This window comes from Bos javanicus, chromosome 7 (genome assembly GCF_032452875.1).
Source record: "Bos javanicus breed banteng chromosome 7, ARS-OSU_banteng_1.0, whole genome shotgun sequence".
Taxonomy (NCBI): domain Eukaryota; kingdom Metazoa; phylum Chordata; class Mammalia; order Artiodactyla; family Bovidae; genus Bos; species Bos javanicus.
In genome coordinates this window covers 20,477,179-20,496,519 of record NC_083874.1, presented here as the reverse complement: position 1 = coordinate 20,496,519, position 19,341 = coordinate 20,477,179, and the positions used below count along the sequence as shown (strand labels likewise).

Here is a 19,341-nt window from a genome sequence, read left to right as displayed (position 1 = left end):
TGTGGCCTGTCACTCGGGGCAAGGGAGGGGTCTGGTTGAACTGCCCAATTAGCAGCGGCTGGGCGGAGTCCAGACAACCAGAATCAGGATAGGATGGGACCAGGAGAACTGTCCATCAAGGCGGGGGCGGGGAAGAATTAACGCCCAATCAGAGCGCGGGCCCTGGAAAGCCGTCCAATCAGGGCACGCTACGGGTGCGCTTCCAGCCCCGGGAAGTTTCTCTCAGCCTTTCTAGCACTGGTGTGATCTAGTCCCGGCATTATCTGGTGTCCTGTCTCAGTCGCTCTCACTAACCGAGGTCGCAGGGCACTCTTTGGAGAACCCGGAACGAGGAGAAGATGGTGAGTGCATGGCTCAGGGCCCTAAGAGAGAAAAGTTCCTGTTTGGACGGACCGGAACTTGCCGAAAATGACGGCTGGCCAGGGTCTCCCCGCGTCACACCCACGGGGTTCCAGCCCGAGTTCCCTCCTCGGCCGCGGGTGGGGACCCAGAGTCCTGTCCCGGGGTCTCGACCCGAGTCTCCTTCTCGGCTTCAAGGTGGGGTCCTGACGTCCTGTTGAGCGTCCCGACACAAGTTCTCCCTTGGTTGCGGGGTGGGGACCCAGCGTCCTGTCCAGGGGTCCCGCAAGGAAGGAACCCGACGTCCTGTTCTGGGTCCCGACCCATTTCCCCCTTCGGAGTGGGGGTCGGCGGGGACCTGGCATCTTATCCCGGGGTCCCGACCAGAGTTCCCCATCTCTACCGTGGGCTGGGGACATGGCCCTTTGTCCTGTTATTGCGCGGGGTCCAGGGCGTCCGGACACAGCCTGTGGTCCCGTGGGCGTCGGAGGGAGGACAGAACGGCTTCCAACGGGCCGTTAGACTCAAAGGGAGGCGGGGGCGGGGGTGATCCTCCCTGAACCTCACAGATAAAGTCAAGTCCAGACTAGTCGAGGAGACTGTATGATAAAGAAACACTGTTGCAATAGGGCAGAAGCTCCAAGCACACCGCAAAGGGCTTTCGTCTTCAATGAGAGGAGGGGGACCAGGAGGGAAGTTGGGAGAGTGAGGCGCATGGATTACGAGACCAGCGTGGCTGTGCTGAGTCCAGCTCAGCAACATAGAGCGAGAGACGGGTGCCCACAGGGCATAAGAAAACACAGACAGAATAGAAAGAAAGATGGCACCGGAGAACTCAAGATCTCGAGGATCAAGAGCCCCGACATTCAATGCTGCATCACTTTTATCGAGCGTCTTGGTATGCAGAAAGTATCTGTTTTTTTAAGATAACATAAGTTTCGCATGTTCCCAGTCATGTCCCCAGTTAATGTTTTTCTTTTGAACTTCGATGTTATTTTCTGTACAAAGGCCACCATATGGCTGGGAGCAAAGATCCCCGCAGGAACATCAGAGAAACAATCAGTGCGTGTGCAAGCAGCTTTCTGACTTGCGCTGACCGGGCATTGCTAAGTCCGCACTCCTCTCTCTCCATCTGCTCAAGCAGGTCACTCTGACCCCAGCCAATCAGCCCATGTACTCTGGTTATTTTTTATTGCTGTTTCCTGTTATTTTTTCTCATGGTTTTGCAAAGACATCTGGAGAATGTTTTCCCACATGGCTGGACTGGATAGGGCTCCTGTTCTCTGAAGAAGCTGACTAGGGACTTGTTCTGAACCTCAGTGTTGCTCAGATATGGGGGCGACCCAACATTCAGGGACCTGTGGGGAGGAGTGTCCTAATGTGGGGTAAGAAATGGGACACAGAGAACTTGGTCAAGCCCAAATGTGTGGGACTACGGACCTTCTAGTGCCAAAGGTAAAATGTCAAAGTGGGGCTGGCCTCTGCATACCTGCAGGGAGCATCACAGAGTATCTTGTACTCTGGGAACTGATCCACAGTGACTTTCCCCACAAGTTGATTTCTGCCTCAGGAGGTCCTAATGCCCTCCTGTCTCGTGTAGAACAGCAATCAGTATTGAGTCTGCAAAGAAAAAAGAGTTTTATTTGGGGTCTTAAGAATTGCAGTTCGGGGGGACATGGATTTGAGTTGATGGAATACTATTTATGTTTTTGAGGCAAGACAAGAAAATGTAAGCATATTGGGCTCTTCCTAGTGTTGATTTGTGTGGCTCCATTAACCAGCAGACCTTCTCAAAGGCAGGAGTGTCTGCTCCACAAGAAAGATTTTTTTTTAAGTATTCCTCCTTCTCCCACCAGCAGTGTAACTCCAAGATAATATTCCTTTCCTAATCCTGTCAGGGGTCAGGCTGATCTCCTGCAGATTTAGACTGTGTATTTCTGGTGAACTTTATGAGAAATGTCATTGTGTCATTTTGATGTATGTTCCTTTGTCTCAGAAATGTATATGACTTAGTGTTCTTGCCTGGAGAATCCCAGGGACGGGGGAGCCTGGTGGGCTGCAGTCTATGGGGTCGCACAGAGTCGGACACGACTGAAGTGACTTAGCAGCAGCAGTAGCAGTAGGCCTTCTTTGGAAGTCCAGTGGTTAATAATCCACCTTTTAATGCAGGGCACTCAGGTTCATCCCTGGTTTGGGGAACCTAAGGTCCCATAAGCAGCAGAGAGCGACCAGAAAAAAAAAGGTATATGACTGCCTTAGACTTTTAGTAAGTGGGACAGTCCTCAGAGTTTTATAAGAAACTTATCTCCTGGGTTATAATCCTCAGGTTGGCTTAAATAAAATTCTCTTTATCTTCTCTATTCGATTCACTGTTAATTTTTCATCAACAGTGTAAAACTGAAAGAGTGTTGTAGAGAGGAGAAAGAGTATCAGGCTTATTAAAGGAAAAGCCACAGGGCTGTTAAAGTTGCCTGGAATGAATTATGGTAGACACTGACACAGGGAACCAAATATTTGTCCTTGAGAGACAAGCTGTCATGAGTTATTTAGGGGAAGGGTCCGTTTAAGTATCTTGACTTTCTGAACCACTGGGCAAATGTTCTGGATGCCTGCATTAAAGCAGTAAGTAGTGAAAAGTTCACATTCCATCTGGACTGATTCCTGCCTAAACCCCAGTTCTTCAGTGGCCTCCTGGCTCCAGTTTATAGCGCTACCTCAGTAATACTGACTCCATTTTATTTTTCCTTTCACACCTGTCTCGTCCTGTCCTGGCTCCTGGACTTTGGGGATAGCCCTGGACAGGGAGCACTGAAAGGAACTGAGTGGCACTTTTATGTTCTGGAAAAGGGGACTGCAACCTGTGAACTGCTGCTGTGTCCGTCTGGCCAAGGGTAGGTTCGGCTTGGAGTTCACCGGCGCTGCCAAGTCTCCTGGAACATAATTAAGCCAGGCAGTAAAGGGCTGAAGCCGACTACCGGTACTTCCGCCCTGCTTGGCCACGTGGCCTCCAGCCGGCCTGTCCCTCACAATCTAGTCCTTCACCAGTTGTCAATCAAGGCCCGGGAGGGGGTGTTCCCAGAGGCACATCCAATCAGGGACGGGGGAGGGCACGTTCGCTGACGTGGTGACGTCGCTGTCAGCTGCCAGGGCGTCCCATCGCACCTACCTCGCGGGACACTTGGTGTCCCCTCGCTGTCGCTCTGACCTGCCTGAGCCATTGGGCTGCAGGGTCACGGAGAGAGCCACCTGAATGCGGGGTGAGAGGCTCAAATGGTGAGTGCGTGGGGCTGGCGCTGAGACTGGCTGGGGCTGGTTCGAACTGGCCGGACGGTAGTCTCCACCGTCCACTTCGTTTCGCGTGCCGGCCTCCTGTCCGGTGCTCGTGGGGCTCCCGGGTCCCAATTCGAGTCTCCGGCCCCCGACCGCGATGTGGAGTCTCGTGAGTTCCGACCGCGTCCTTGGCCTGTTGGATGTCTGGATGAGGACGAGGCAACGTCCGGAGCGGGTGGTCGGGTTCTGGGGTCCTTCCCGGGACCTGACAGATGAAGTCAAGTCCACAGTTGGTCAGAGAGACTCTATTGCAAATTCTGTTGCCAGAGCGCCGAGGCTCGGATCTCAGGGATGTGCCAGCGTCGCCAACCACACGGAAAAGTACTTTTCTGTGTGAGGAAGGCTCATTGACAGAATCAGAGGTCCTGTGGTCAGGGCATCCTCGGCCCAGGTCAGGGGGGACTTGTTCTGCCGCTCAGTGTTCCTCAGTTTGGTAGTTGTAGTGGGGAGTAACCCAGAGTCAGGGGCATTTGGGAAGAGAAGCTTGGAGTAAAGTTTGGGTAAAAAAAATGGATGTTGATCTTAAAAATAACAATTACTTACTAGGAAAAATGGATTTATTGGGGAACAACAAAAAATTGCAATTAGGGACAGACGAGGTATAGCAAAAGCTATAAGCATGTCCAACAAACTTATGTATTGTGGAGAAAGGAGGGAATTGGGAGGGGTTGTATTGGTGTAATAAAATCCATGGAGAAAATGGAGAATTCAATTTTTCTCATTGGCTAGTTGCTGAGGTAGCCAGTTTCTTGAGAAGATGCAGTGCATGTACATGTTTTTCTGTTGGGTGCTGTAATTGATGATTCTTGTTTTCCATTTTTCTCTTGGGGTCCGCAGTCCACATTTCTTCCTCTAATTGATATCAAGTGGTACTGGGTGAGGCTCTCCCTTCTGGCTCCACTCTTGATTCTTTTTAGGTAGTTTTCACTTTCTTAATTTTCACAGGAGCCATTGAGAACACTTGGTCAAGACTGTGGCATTGAAACAACCCTAACCTTCTAACAAGAGACCTTTATTCAAATGAGTTATTCCAGAGGGAGAAGGATCTGTTCCACCAGACACAGGGGGCCCTGCAGGAGAGAGGACACGTGACCCTAAGATCTGCAAGTGTCTCAAGAGCTGGGCAAGGAGAGTTTTCCTTTTACAGAGAGGAGTGACCAGAACCAGGAAGGGCCAGGCGTGGTGCTTGGACCATAGATCCCTGAGGCCAGCCTGTCGCTGGGGATCTGTGTGCTGGCTGGGGTGAAGCAGGCCAAAGTTCAGGGAGAAGTCGAGGGGTTGAACCACAGTTTGGCCAACAAGCACCTGTTCTGCGTGGTCATTGGGGCAAGCAGGTCCCCTAATCACAATGAGGCGGAAATGGGGCTTTGGGGTTGGGGGGCAGTATCTGGCCTTGCCCTGAATAAACAAAGGGTCTCCATGTGAGTCTTTTCTGAATCAAGTGGGGCAGTTTCTTGCAGCTTCCAATTTTCCAGAACACCGAAGTGTGAGGGGTCCTTTCACCTTCCATACATGTTTCCAGGAGCACAGAGCTCACAGAGGGTTCAGCATTGTCCCCTGACATGGGGGAGCAGCCTCCTCTGGTCCAGCTCAGCACGAGTAACTTCCCTTCCTCCAGCTTCTGGTTTCAGCAGGTGTAGAATACTGAATTCTTCTTGCCTGGCTTCTCCTCAGTGACGGTGGTAACATCTCAGGTCTCTGCTCTTTCCTGAAGGCTCAGGTTCTCCTGGGTCTTTGGGACTTAACTAGAGATGCCTCTGGGGAGAAGGGAATGTTCTGTCCTCCATTAGAATTGCCGGAAATGCAGGCATTCCCACCCCTTCATGTGAAGTGGGTGGAGATGTGAATGAAAAAGATTCTTAAGAATCTTAGCAACTCTTCTGTGAAGGGTGTCTGGTGCTGGTCCACTTCCTGTTATTAGTCAGCAGACACAAATTCTGGAAACAGTGACCTGTGCTATGGGGACTTGCTCACTTCTTTTTAGATGAGTCACAGCTTGTTGTTACGAGGAGTTAGTGAACTGAGGCCTGTCTTCTCAAAGGGATGAGCAGTAACCAGTTTCTTGAACCAGAAACCTGCCCTAAAATTTCCTCCCCTGCGTTATCCAGGAACACAGGAGGAAGCAGCAATTTTGCAGATCCTCATTCACACACGGAGATGGGGCATCATGTCTCCTGTAAATGACCCAAAACCGGTGCATCCCCTGGGGTTGGGGACAAGCTGAGCCTGGGAACGAGGGGAAGGAAGGTGCCCTGGGGTCTTGCTGGTGCCCTTCCCCACATGCGTGGCCTTGAACCATAGAACCACCACAGAAGGAGCTGTTAATGGCAGGAGAGTGGGGGAGGGGATCTACCTGCAGAAGTGCTGGGGGTGATGTGTCCCCTAAGGCTGGCTGTTTCCTGACCTTTGCTTTGGGCCTCATCCAGGGAGTTGGTGGATTGTGAGGTGTGCGCCCTGAGTGAGTGTGATGGTCGGACATGGTGAAGTCTCCTTGGGTTCAACTGTTGCTGAGAGACGGTGGATGAACTTGAGGGTTTCCTCCTGGTGAAAATTGAAGCTCAGAGGAGGGGGCTTGTTTTACCTCCATGGGAAAGCTCAGTCCCTCCCTCTGCCCTGGGGGCACCCCTTGATCCCCAGTTCACATAGCTTTGACCTTCTGACTTGGGGTCTCCTGTGCACCATGGGCAGCAGGCTGCTGATCTGAGCGACTCACACTTGGCTGCTCTTCCCTTTTGTTTCCTTGATAAGAGTCTTCTGCCCTGTGGCTCATTGTACAAGTATGTTAAGATATTTTTCTTCCATTATGTGAAGGTGTAGGGTTTTGTTTTTTTCAGATACACTTGCTTATGTGTGTGTACAGTTTTTTTTAAGAACTATTTACTTATTTTGGAGCTGTGCTGAGTCTTCATTGCTATGTTTGGGCTTTCTCTAGTTGCAGTGAGCAGAGGCTTCTCTTGTGGTTCCCAGACTCTAGAGTGCAGGCTCAGTCATTGTGGCTCACGGGTATAGTTGCCCCTAGGCTTGTGGGATCTTCCCAGACAAGGGATCAAACCCATGTCCCCTTCATTGGCAAATGGATTCTTAACCTCTGGACCACCAGGGAAGTCCTTTAAATCTATTGTTAATTTCCTATTGTATTCTCTTTTCCTTTCTTTCTGGGACTCCAGTGATACTAATGTTTTGTGTTTGTCCCACGGGTCTCTAAGACACTTGTCATTTATTTTTTGTCTATTTTCTCTCTGCTGTTCAGATTGTTGTTGTTGTTCAGTTGCTCGGTCATGTCCGACTCTTTGTGACCCCATGGACTGCAGCACACCAGGGTTCCCTGTCCTTCACCATCTCCTGGAGTTTGCTCAAACTCATGATTATTGAGTAGGTGATGCCATCCAACCATCTCATCCTCTGTCATCCCCTTCTCCTCCTGCCTTCAGTCTTTCCCAGCATCAGAGTCTTCCAGTGAGTCAACTCTTTGCATCAGGTGGCCAAAGTATTGGAGCTTCAGCTTTAGCATTAGTCCTTCCAATGGATATTCAGATTTGATTTCCTTTAGGATTGACTGGTTTGATCTCCTTGCAGCCCAAGGGGACTCTCAAAAGCCTTCTCCAACACCACAGTTCAAAAGCATCTGTTCTTTGGCGCTCAACCTTATTTATGGTCCAACTCACATCTGTACATGACTACTGGGAAAACCTTAGCTTTGACTAGAAGGACTTTTGTTGGCAAAGTAATGTCTCTGCTTTTTAATACACTGTATAGGTTTGTTGTAGCTTTTCTCCCAAGGAGCAAGGGTCTTTTAATTTCGTGGTGGCAATCACCATCTGCAGTGATTTTGGAGCCCAAGAAAATAAAGCCTGTCACTGTTTCCATTGTCTTCCTATCTATTTGCCATGAAGTGATGGGACCAGATGCCATGATCTTAGTTTTTTGAATGTTGTTTTAAGTCAGCTTTTTCATTTTCCTCTTTCATCTTCATTGAGAGGCTCTTTAGTTCCTCTTCACTTCCTGCTATAAGGGTGGTGTCATCTGCATATCTGAAGTTATTGATATTTCTCCCGGCAATCTTGATTCCAGCTTGTGCTTCATGCAGCCTGGCACTTGGTGTGATGTACTCTGTATGTAAGTTAAATAAAAGGGTGACAATATACAGCTTTTGACATACACCTTTCCCAATTTTGAACCAGTCTGTTGTTCCATGTCTGGTTCTGTTGCTTCTTGACCTGCATACAGGTTTCTCAGGAGGCAGGTAAGGTGGTCTGGTATTCCCATCTCTTTAAGAATTTTCCAGTTTGTTGTGATCCACACAATCAAAGGCTTTGGTGTAGTCAGTGAAACAGAAGTAGATGTGTTTTTGGAACTCTCTTGCTTTTTCTATGATCCAGCAGATATTGGCAATTTGATCTCTGGTTCCTCTGCCTTTTCTAAATCCAGCTTGTTTATCTGGAGGTTCTTGGTTCACATACTGTTGAAGCCAGCCTAGCTTAAAGGATTTTGAGCATGACCTTGCTAGCTTGTGAAATGAGTACAACTGTGCAGTAATTTGAACATTCTTTGGCATTCCCTCCTTTGGGATTGGAATGAAAACTGACCTTCTCCAGTCCTGTGGCCCCTGTTGAGTTTTCCGAATTTGCTGGCATATTGAGTTCAGCACTTTAACAGCATCATCTTTTAGGATTTGAAATAGCTCAGCTGGAATTCCATCACCTCCACTAGCTTTGTTTGTAGTGATGCTTCCTAAGGCCCACTTGACTTCACATTCCAGGATGTCTGGCTCTGGGTGAGTAATCACACCACTATGATTATCCCGGTCATTAAGATCTTTTTTGTATAGTTCTTCTGTGTATTCTTGGCTCCTCTTCTTAATATCTTCTGCTTCTGTTAGGTCTGTACCGTTTCTGTCCTTAATGGTGCCCATCTTTGCATGAAATATTCTTTGGTATCTCTTTTTCTTGAAGAGATCTCTAGTCTTTCCCATTCTGTTGTTTTCCTCTGTTTCTTTGCATTGTTCACTTAGGAAGACTTTCTCCTTGCTATTCTTTGGTACTCTGCATTCTGATGGGTATATCTTTTCTTTTCTTCTTTGCCTTTCGCTGCTCTTTTCTCAGCTATTTCTAAGGCCTCCTAAGACAACCATGCTGCCTCTTTGCCTTTCTTTTTCTTGGGGATGGTTTTGATCACTGCCTCCTGTACTGTGTTATCCTTAGTTCTTCAGGTACTCTATCATATTTAATCCCTTAAATCAGATTGGTTGAATTCTGATGTCCTACCTTCAAGTTGATTGATTCTTTTCTCTGTCATATTCATGCTGAATTTTAAACCATCCAGTTTTTTAGTTCAGTTACTGTATTTCAGTTCTAAATTTTCCATTTGGTTCTTCTTTGTAGCTTTTATTTCTTTGCTGAGACTTTCAATTTTTTATTTGTTTCAAGTGTGTTTGTAATTACTCATTGAAGTATTTTCTGTAGCTTTAAAATCCTTGCCAGATAATTCCCTGTGTGATTTTGCTGTTGGTGTCTGTTGGTTGTATTTGAGGTGTAGGTTTTTATTCATTGGTTGGTTGATAGCACCTCCCAGCAGTCAGCCCCCTGGATGATGATTGTCCTGATCTTTTTTTATTCTTTGCAGCTTTGCAGGTGTCCCTCATCATCAGCGGTGTTTTATTTGGTTTTGCTTCTGCTGCATTTGTAGTAAGTGAAGGTGACCAGTTCCACACCAGTAGCGGCACACAGAAGGCTTATCTGTGGTTCTCAGTCCGTTTGTTTCAAACGTGCTCATGTCAGAGGAAGGGCCTCCCCATTTAACTCCTCCATCCAGTCCTCGTGGGGCTTGGGTTGTCTCACATTAAAAAAAAAAAAAAAAACTTATTTGGCAGCTCATGGGGTCTTTAGTTGCAGCATGTGAACTCCTAGTTGCGGTACATGGGACCTAGTTCCCTGACCAGGGCTCGAACCCAGGTCCCCTGCATTGGGAGCATGGAGTTTTAGCCACTACCCCACCAGGGAAGTCCCTCACATTTATTTTTGATTTGTCAGCAGTGCTGTTATTCTCGTTTTTGTCTCCCAACTCTAAGTGCAAGGTATAAATATTTTATATCTAGGAGAAAAATTGGGATTGTAGATTATGGATAAGTTAGAAATACTAGGAAGTGCAGAGGGGTGACTGGAGTTGAGTGTTTATTCCATGCCATTCCTAGTACTTGGAGAATCCAACTTAATTTTGTTCATCTTTTGTGTCCATTTGTATGAAATGGGGTCTGCTTGTGATTGTAAATTGGTTTTTACTGATAACCATTGGTGGTGAGCATTTATTTCAATGGGTAATTCATTTTCTGTGAAATAGTTTCCTCACCTTGAACTCATTTGTATGTCTACTGATTTCTTATGTTTTATTTACATACTGTGGACATTCATCTTTTTTCATTTCTAGGTATGGCAAATATGTTCTCCTAGATTGTGAGTTATCATTTCTTTCGATTTTGTACTTTTTAAAATTCATTGTTAATTGGAGAATAATTGCTTTACAATGTTGTGTTGCTTTCTGCCTTACAAGAAAGTGGATCAGCCATAAATATACATATATTCCCTCCCTCTTGAACCTCCCTCCCAGCCCCACCCCAATTCTGGGTAATTCTTAACTTTAATAGACTTGGATTGAATTTATCCATCTCGTCTTTTGTAGCTTACTCTTTTTTCCATATATAAGAAAACTCATCCTACGCTCAAGTCATAAATGTGTTTCCCTGTAGTGTCTCACAGAGTGTCCTACTTTGTTCTTTCACAGTTAAGTCCACAGTGAATTGGTTATTGCACATGTAGTCATAAGAGAAAAGATTTCTTACTCCCCTGGAGATAGCCAGTGGCTGCTGCCCCATGTATCAGTAGCCCCCTCCCAGCAGCACGTGTCCTGGCATAGATCCAGCTGGGCCTGTTTCTGTGCATTGTGATTTTTTCCATAGGTATATCTATTCATCCCTCTGTTAATGCCATCCTGTCATAATCGCTGTAGTTTAAAATGTTTTAATGTGCATTAGGAAACATCCCACCACCTTACTCCATAGAAAATCTTGGTTGTCTTTAGAAATTCGTCTTTTATTTCAGTTTTTAGAAGTGGTTTTTAAGTCAAACAAAGCAGAACAAACCAATCCTAAGAGAAACCTTGTTGTGCACTGGAATGGTACCTTCATAAAATTCTTAAATGTTTGGGAGAAGGTGACATCATAGTCTCTCTGTGGATATGGCTCATCTCTCCATTTCTTTCTTTCTACTATTGTCATTAAATGTTTTGGAATTTATCCACTAAAACATTTTTATAGACATAATTGAGAAAGAAAACTAGTATTAGTAACAATCAGTTTTTAGTTTTAATTAAAAAAAATTTTTCCCCCTGTGGCATGAGTCTAGCCCTGTTGTTTTAGGTTATTACCCCAGTGCCATTTTGACAGTCTCTAGCCTTCTACCCATTACACTACCAGTGGTAGCCCTGATGCAGTGCTGGGTGGGGTAAGGAGGGGGCCAAGTGAGACTGAGATGTGGGGAAGGCAAGGGTGTCTGGGCTGGGTGGCATTGAGAGAATGGGCTGGATGGCTCATGCTGGGACTCTCACTCATTTGGGGAGCTCATGGGGCAGTGGGGAGGGCTGCCTGGGATGGAGGTGCCAAGTAGGGCACATGGATGTCGGGGGGACACTTGGGCTGAGGGCCAGATGGCAGCCTTCTGCTCCTGGGACACACATACACTCAGACACCACTCTCAGATGAACACTTGGACACAAAACCAATACGCTTCTTAACCTGCACCCTGCCCCCAGCTCTCTGTCTCTCACCCTGCTCTCCTTTTCTATCCCATTTATCTAGCATAGCCAGATAACATTTATAGTGTTGTTTATGGTCTGTCTTCCTGCTGGAAGGCAAGCTCCAGGAAGGCAGGGTGCTTGGCCTGCCTTGTCCACTTCTATATGTCCAGCTCCTTAGGCTTAAGTGCTCAGTAGGTAAGAACCTGGTGGCTCAGGTGGTAAAGAATCTGTTTGCAATGCAGGAGAATTGGGTTTGATTCCTGGGTCAGGAAGATTCCTTGGAGAAGAGAATGGCAACCCACTCCAGTATTCATGCCTGGAGAATTCCATGGGTAGGGGAGTCTGGCGGGCTACAGTCCATGGAGTTGCAAAGAATCAAACACCACTGAGCACAGATGCATGCAGATAAGAACTGAGCGAACAAGTGAACCCTGCAAATCACAATCAGGTGTGTGCCACCTGATGCCTACGCAAACACGCCCAGTGGCCCACAATACTGCCACAGATGTTCTCAGACACTGATGTTCTCAGTCAAATGCATGCAGGTGCTTGCTCACCCCCAGACCCACATATCCATGCAACACACAGGTACACGGACCTTGCTGCCACTCACAGGTTCTTTCAGATTCACACCCAGCTGTCCAGGTTCCAAGGCTTGTACTCCTGCAGACACACACCAACATGTCCCTGCTCCCCACCCTCTCAGCTTTTAAAAGTTGATTATATTTTTAAAGGATCTGTTTAAACATTTACATTTCATTTGCTTGTTTCGCTTGATCAAAATACATTGAGATTTGTTTTTGTGAGTTTGCAGTCTGCAATGATATGATACTGCCAGTGGGCATTTGTGAATTCTGATAATGTTTTTAAAGTTCATTGATTTTTTTGCTATGGATCAGTATTTCCTTCCTCTTGTTGCCAGTAATATTCCATTGTGAGATTAGACTGAATGTGTTTATCCAAGTCAGTTGATGACCTTCTGAGTTATTCCCACATTTTGGCTGTCACAACTCATGTTTGTGGGTGTCTGTGTGTATTCGTTTTTGGGTTGGTGTTTTCCTTTTGCCTCTCTTGGGTAGTTAGATAGCTAGAGTGCAATTGCTGTTATATGGTGCTGTGTTAATAATCTTCAGGATTTGCTGGACTGTTTTCAAAGTGGCTTCGCTATTTTACCTTCTCTCCAGCAGTGGTTGAGGGTTCCAAGTTCCTCACATCCTCACCAACACTTGCTTGTCTGTCTTACAGCTCTCCTAGTGGGTATGAAGAAGTATCTGTGGTTTTTATTTGCATTTCCTTGATGACTAATGTCCCTTTTTTTTTTCCTTTGGCCACACTGCACAGCTTGTGGGATCTTAGTTTCCTGACTAGGGAGCCAACTGGGCAACCAGGCAGTGAAAGCGCTGAGTCCTAACCCTAGGACTGCTAACAAACTCCCAAGTAGTCCACATTTTCAGGAGTTTGATTAGCAAACCCAAGTTGCAGCCCAAGGTGAGGTAGCCTTGTGTTTGTAGCTGATATAGTAGGAATTTTATCATTTAGATTTCCAGAATATATCTTTGATTAAAATTCTAATTTATAAAAATAATCATTTGCTTTGTATTTCAGGGGTGTGGTGTCAGCCTATGTTGTCCTAAAGACAATAATTAGGTGGTTTTTTTTTCTTTCTGTTCAAGTTACCTTCAACTCTGTTGCCATCAGATCTTCTGCAGCTCTTCTTTGTGGGGCATCTTTCTTGTACTCTGGGCACTTGGTTATTTTTCAGACAGACCCTGCTGGCTTGACCAATCCCTCAGGAGCCAGGCCTCCTCTTAACCCGACATTAACTCCACGGGTGTCCCAGGCCCTGGACCCTGACCTGTGTCTGTGCCCTTGGTGTCCACTTCATCCTGGCAGAGCGTTGTGTGTATGTTTCTGTCAGATGTGAGGGGACCAGACCAGGCTTTTATATGCTGTTTCAGTCAAATTGAAAGTTGTTCAGATGCAGCGGTCCTGGAAAATCTGTCCACAACCTCCTGACAGTATGCTCCTATTCTTGGAGAATCAAGGAAATAACTTACAAGCAGGCCCCATATCCATTTCCAAGTCATCTGAATAATGATTTCATTTTCAGTACTTGTCCAGCCTCATGATCTGCTCTGTTTCATTAAAAACAGTTCTTTTTCATTATGTGTGTGTTTATCAGTTACACTTTGCTTCAGTGTCCAGCACTCACCATCACTGAGGAACCTGCATTAGATTTGCTGGCATGTGATCACTGCCTGCAAGAGTATGAGCTCAGGAGTCCTAGGAACTGAGTCCAGTTCCCGCCTGTTGGCCTCCCCATCCTTCCCACTTGGGGGTGAAGGAGGAGTCTCGCTGACACAGAACATGTGGCTGTTTCAGGACTCAGTGGTCTTTGAAGACGTGGCTGTGAACTTCACCCTGGAGGAGTGGGAACTGTTGGACCCTGCTCAGAGGAAGCTCTACAGAGATGTGATGCTGGAGACCTGCAGGAACCTGGCCACTGTGGGTGAGGACGGCTTCCTCCCTGCACTAAGTCTTTAGCGAACAATTACTTCTTACAATGTCCTTTCTTATGAGTGATGAGGATGGGAGTATTTTGAAAAAAATGGCAAACATGGTCCCCACCTTTTTAAAACCTACCTAAAGTAGATAGCTTTTCCATGACAGTGTTACTATACTGAATTGATTTTTATTACTCTTGATCAGAATCCTGAGGCTCCCTAATTTCACAACTGTGAGCATGGTCTCCATTGTCACCTTGGGCCAATGAGAGAAGCATAATGGATTTCACCCTGTGAAAATTATCCTGTGATCAGTACACATTTGAGATGATCTTGCTGCAGTTAAACCTACACTTAACCTGTCCTCCACCCTCCCCATGAGAAGCATTCTCTAGGAGCATTTTGGCAGCTGCACTCTGTCCCACCTCCCAGGGGCAGCTGGGTCCATAGACTTCATCCAGGGCCTCTGTACCTGTGATCACCAGGGAGCACACCTGCTCGGGAGGAGCATGCTCTGGGTCAGGGAGGGATATTTGGATGTACCCGTTAGGAGCACAACTCAGGTCTCTGAGAAGGTGATAGGTGTTATTAACTTGGCTTCCTTCTTGGAGTTTTCATCCATTCTTGTCCACTTGAAGTCTTTTTGGAGCTCCTCTGACAAAGGGATCATTTGGGAAAGTGCATTTTGCCCAGTTCCTTTCTACTTTACTTCTGTGAGGTACTTATTAGTGAACAGACTGCCATTTTGACTCATTTTCCCTATGATGGCCATCACTCTCTCCTTGGGTTCAGTTAATATATTAATATAGCTCACAGAACTCAGAGAAACATGCTTCTTACTAGATCACAGGTTCATTATTAAAGGATATAATTCAGGAACAGCTAGATGTAAGAAATGCATCTAGATTTGAAAAGGAGTTTCCCTGCTTCTCCAGGTGCCAGTCTCACCATATCTCTATGTGTTCACCAACCCAGAAGCTCTCCAAACCTTTTTTTCATACCTTCATTACATAGGCATGGTTGATGAAGTCACCAGCCATTGCCAGTTGATTTGATCTCTAGCTGCTCCCCCACCCCCAGAGGTTTTGGGGGTGTTGAGGGATATGGGTGGGACTGAAAGTTTCAAGTATTTAATCACGTGGTTATCTTTATTGGCAATTAGTCCCCATACTCAGGTTCTTTGCAACACTTTCTTTCATTAATATAAACTCAATTGGGATGGAAAAGGCTTGTTATGAATCATAGGAAACCTATTTCACCTTTCTTATCCTGAAGCATTTTCTGGAAATGAGCACAAGAGACCACATATTATTCTGTTGTTTGTATTGCTCAGGAAATTCCAAGGGTTTTGAGATCCCTGAGCAGGAAACTGTGAATAAGGACCCAGTTTGAAAAGTACATGTTGGTCATCTCAGTAACCAAATATGTGTGTGTGTGTGTGTGTGTGTGTGTGTGTGTGTGTGTCTGATAGATCACAATATCACACATCTCCTTTCTTCCTTTATACAATTATTTTACATTTTTGAATGAGTCTATGGAAAGAAATCTAGATATGGTCTCTTTCCTTTCCCCCACCATTTCTTTCCCAATGATTTAATTATGCTTCCAATTATTGCAGGTTCTTGCCCTCAAGTTAAGGTCAGTGTATCAAGTCCTCAGTGGGATATCTTGGAGACTGGACTATGCATTGAACGGGAAGTTGTAAGATTCACAAGAAATGATTCTAGGTCTGTTTTGGGAGAAAACTGGGCATTTCATAACCTGCGAGATCAGCATCTAACTCAGGAGAGGCGTGTGAGGTGAGTGGCACTCCCACAGGGAGAAGGGGGATGAGGGATCTCAGCAGAGTGTTAGACTCATGTGATGGTAAAGAAAGGTGTAAACTTAGCTAAACAATTGTAAAGTTAGCTAATAAACAATTGTGTACTCAGAAATTTTACAAACAATACTTTTATAAGTGTGCTATAGATACTGAGCATCAGAAACTTAATTCAGTAGGAAATGATGATTAGAAAACCTCATGTAAAAAACACTGAAAGTTATGGCTGTCTTTGAGCCCTCAGCCAGAGCATTAACCTTTGTTGCACTTCGTCATGTTGCAGAGAGTGCTGAAAACATGCCCATTCATTGAAAATCACAGATATATAGTCAAAATAATAATGAATAACCATAAACAAATCATTAATCCCTAATAATTCACTTCCTGTTTTGACCAGAAATCATTTGGTGGAAAGTCTCTGTGAAGGTAAAGAAGATCATCAATCTCTAAAAACGCCGAACAGGATTATAGATCTTACTGTGCATGAGAGTTATCAGACTAAAATTCAGCCTCATCAATGCATTACATGTGGAAAAGCCTTCAGGGATCATTCTTTGAAGAAGAATCAGCAAAAGTCCCACATTGGGCAAAAACCTTATACATGTGAGGAATGTGGACAAACCTGCAGTTGTGTCTTGTGCCTCAGCCCTGCTGGGGAAACAGACTTTGTAGAGAAACCTGATAAATGTCAAGATGATGGGCGAGCATCTAAGAGATCCGTGAAGAGTCACAGTAGTAAACATTCCTTAGACTGTAAAAAATCTGGAAAAGCTCTCACTTTTCAGGGACATAAGAGAGGTCAATATGGCCAGAAAATCTATGTGTGTGATGTGTGTGGGAAATCTTTCAGTTATTATTGCCAACTTAAACGGCACGTGAGAACTCACACTGGAGAGAAACCCTATAAGTGCAAAGAATGTGGGAAAGCTTTTACTGGCATCTCACACTTCCGAGAACATGTCCGAATGCACACTGGAGAGAAGCCCTATGAGTGTAAGCAGTGTGGCAAGGCTTTCAGCTGGTGCACTTACCTTCGGGAACACATGCGAACACACAGTGGAGAAAAGCCCTATGAATGTAAGCAGTGTGGCAAAGCTTTTCCCTATCTCAAATCCCTGCAAGGACACGTGAGGATACACACAGGAGAGAAGCCTTATGTGTGTAATGATTGTGGGAAATCCTACAGTTGTCCTAAGTACTTCAGAAAACACGTGAAAACACACAGTGGAGTAAAACCCTATGAATGTACAGAATGCAGGAAAGCATTCATCACTTCTTCGTCCCTTCGAGAACACATGAAAACACACAGTGAAGAGAAGCCTTATCAGTGCCAGCAGTGTGGGAAAGCCTTCAGGTATCCAAGATCTTTGCAAGGACACATGATAACTCACAGTGAAGAGAAACCGTACGAATGTCAGCAGTGTGAAAAAGCCTACAGGTGTCTCATATCCCTGCAGAGACACATGAAGACACATACTGGCGAGAAATTCTGAGTACAAAGATTGGTGGGAAAGCCTTCTCCCTTAAAACCTTATAAATGAAGCAGTCAAGGGGGAGAAATATTATGAATGGAAAGAATGCAGGGAAAGCCTTCAGCACTTCATTTATTTTGTACTTGAAAACTCAGGGTAGGATGAATTTTTTTAATGGAAATAAATATAGTTTTTCCTTAAAAGTGCCTCATCCTGAATAGGGATCCCAGTGTGTTAATTTCTAGTTCATGTTGCTGATCTGAACACTTAAGATAGTAATCATCCCTCTATGTTCTCATCATCTTTACTACTTGTGTTTTGTTACCTTGGACATTAAATACACAATTATATACTACATGTCTCAATGTCATTACAATAGACCCAGAATGAAAGTTTTTTTTTTTTTTTGATTTGTGTTTTTTTTAATGTGGTATCAGTTTAGAAGAAAATATTTTTGATCTTTACTTTGCCAAATGTTCATAGTATGTGATCATAATATGATCATAATATCGTTGAAGTCTTTTCTCATCCACTGTTATAGGTACTGGAATTTCCTGACTCAGTATTTACCCTCCTCTGGAGTCTTTATACTGAAAGGTATATCTTCCATGTTTCTTTTTGGCTGCTGCTGCTGCTTCTGCTAAGTTGCTTCAGTCGTGTCCGACTCCGTGCAACCCCATAGACGGCAACCCACCAGGCTTCCCCATCCCTGGGATTCTCCAGGCAAGAACACTGGAGTGGGTTGCCATTTCCTTCTCCAATGCATGAAAGTGAAAAGTGAAAGTGAAGTTGCTTTCTTTTTTGCTAGTGGATGCTATATCTGTGTTCCTCACAGTAGTCAGTAATTGTGGAAGGTCTTGAAAGACCTTTTGTCTTGCCTGGTAATGTTTGTAATTTGGCCTCTGCTCATTGTCCTTGACCTTGGTTAGAAATTGGACACAAAACACAGAGTTAAGAAGAATGACTTGTTCGCATGGAGATGAAAGCTGTTGTCTAGATGATTCTACTGAACTGTGTTGTCATCTTGGGTAAGGTTCAGTTCAGTTTAGTTCAGTCACTCAGTCGTATCCGACTCTGTGACCCCATGAATTGCAGCACACCAGGCCTCCCTGTCCATCACCAACTCCCGGAGTTCACTCAAACTCACGTCCATCAAGTCGGTGATGCCATCCAGCCATCTCATCCTTTGTCATCCCCTTCTCCGCCTGCCCCCAATCCCTCCCAGCATCAGAGTCTTTTCCAATGAGTCAACTCTTCGCATGAGGTGGCCAAAGTACTGGAGTTTCAGCTTTAGCATCATTCCTTCCAAAGAACACCCAGGACTGATCTCCTTTAGAATGGACTGGTTGGATCTCCTTGCAGTCCAAGGGACTCTCAAGAGTCTTCTCCAACATTACAGTCCAAAAGCATCAATTCTTCAGCACTCAGCTTTCTTCACAGTCCAACTCTCACATCCATACATGACCACTGGAAAAACCATAGCCTTGACTAGACAGACCTTTGTTGGCAAAGTAATGTCTCTGCTTTTGAATATGCTATCTAGGTTGGTCATAACTTTCCTTCCAAGGAGTAAGTGTCTTTTAATTTCATGGTGGGAAACTGTATATCCAGAGTCCTTCTATCAGTGATTCTGAGTTAAAGTTCTTGAGAAGAGGAAGATGCATGAAGTCTGGAGCAGAAGTGAGGAAGCCATGATTCTCAGCTCTTCTGTACCATCAGGAGACAGAGCTGCAGGGCAGCCTGGTGGCCTGAGCTCCAGCACTGCTTTCTCACTTCTGGCTCTGCCTGTGTGGAACAGCCCCAGTCAGACACATGTTTGATGTTAGTTACCTGCTGGGCAGCAGTGTGGACTCTGCTCAGCAGTGTGGACAAGGCCCCTTATCCTGGGTCCTCTTTGGTTTTCAGGTTCACACAATTCCCTGCATGTTCCTGTGGCTCTTTGGGGTCCATCAGGCCACTTCTTCAGGCTTCCGAAGATCCCTCAGTAATTTTTTCATATCATGTGGCCCTCTTCATGTCCAAGGAGTCTCCTAATTATATGATTTCTGTGGGAAGCATCTTGTTCCTCTAATAGGGGATGTTTCCTTCC

The 19,341-nt window shown here is 45.5% G+C and overlaps 2 protein-coding genes across 5 annotated transcripts in view; both read left to right on the top strand.

Moving 5' to 3' along the window:
• The first annotated feature begins 252 nt into the window (after positions 1 to 252).
• LOC133250910 (zinc finger protein 77-like) lies at positions 253 to 17,607 on the top strand. 4 transcript variants are annotated; one of them, XM_061422740.1, is made up of 5 exons: positions 253 to 341; positions 969 to 1,237; positions 13,840 to 13,966; positions 15,580 to 15,760; positions 16,178 to 17,607. In XM_061422740.1, exons 2-5 carry the CDS (start codon positions 1,160 to 1,162, stop codon positions 17,271 to 17,273), a joined length of 1,482 nt encoding a protein of 493 aa, XP_061278724.1. In that variant the 5' UTR covers positions 253 to 341; positions 969 to 1,159; the 3' UTR covers positions 17,274 to 17,607. The 4 variants fall into 4 exon arrangements, with proteins under 4 accessions (XP_061278724.1, XP_061278726.1, XP_061278725.1 ...); XM_061422741.1 differs by having other exon boundaries at positions 264 to 341; positions 974 to 1,237; XM_061422742.1 differs by lacking the exon at positions 969 to 1,237 and having other exon boundaries at positions 254 to 341.
• Positions 3,525 to 19,341, top strand: part of TLE6 (TLE family member 6, subcortical maternal complex member) — a 51,978-nt gene continuing 36,161 nt past the window's right edge. Inside the window, exon 1 of the mRNA XM_061422727.1 lies at positions 3,525 to 3,612. The gene's annotated coding sequence lies outside the window, so the exon portion shown is untranslated. The remainder of the gene's footprint in view (positions 3,613 to 19,341) is intronic.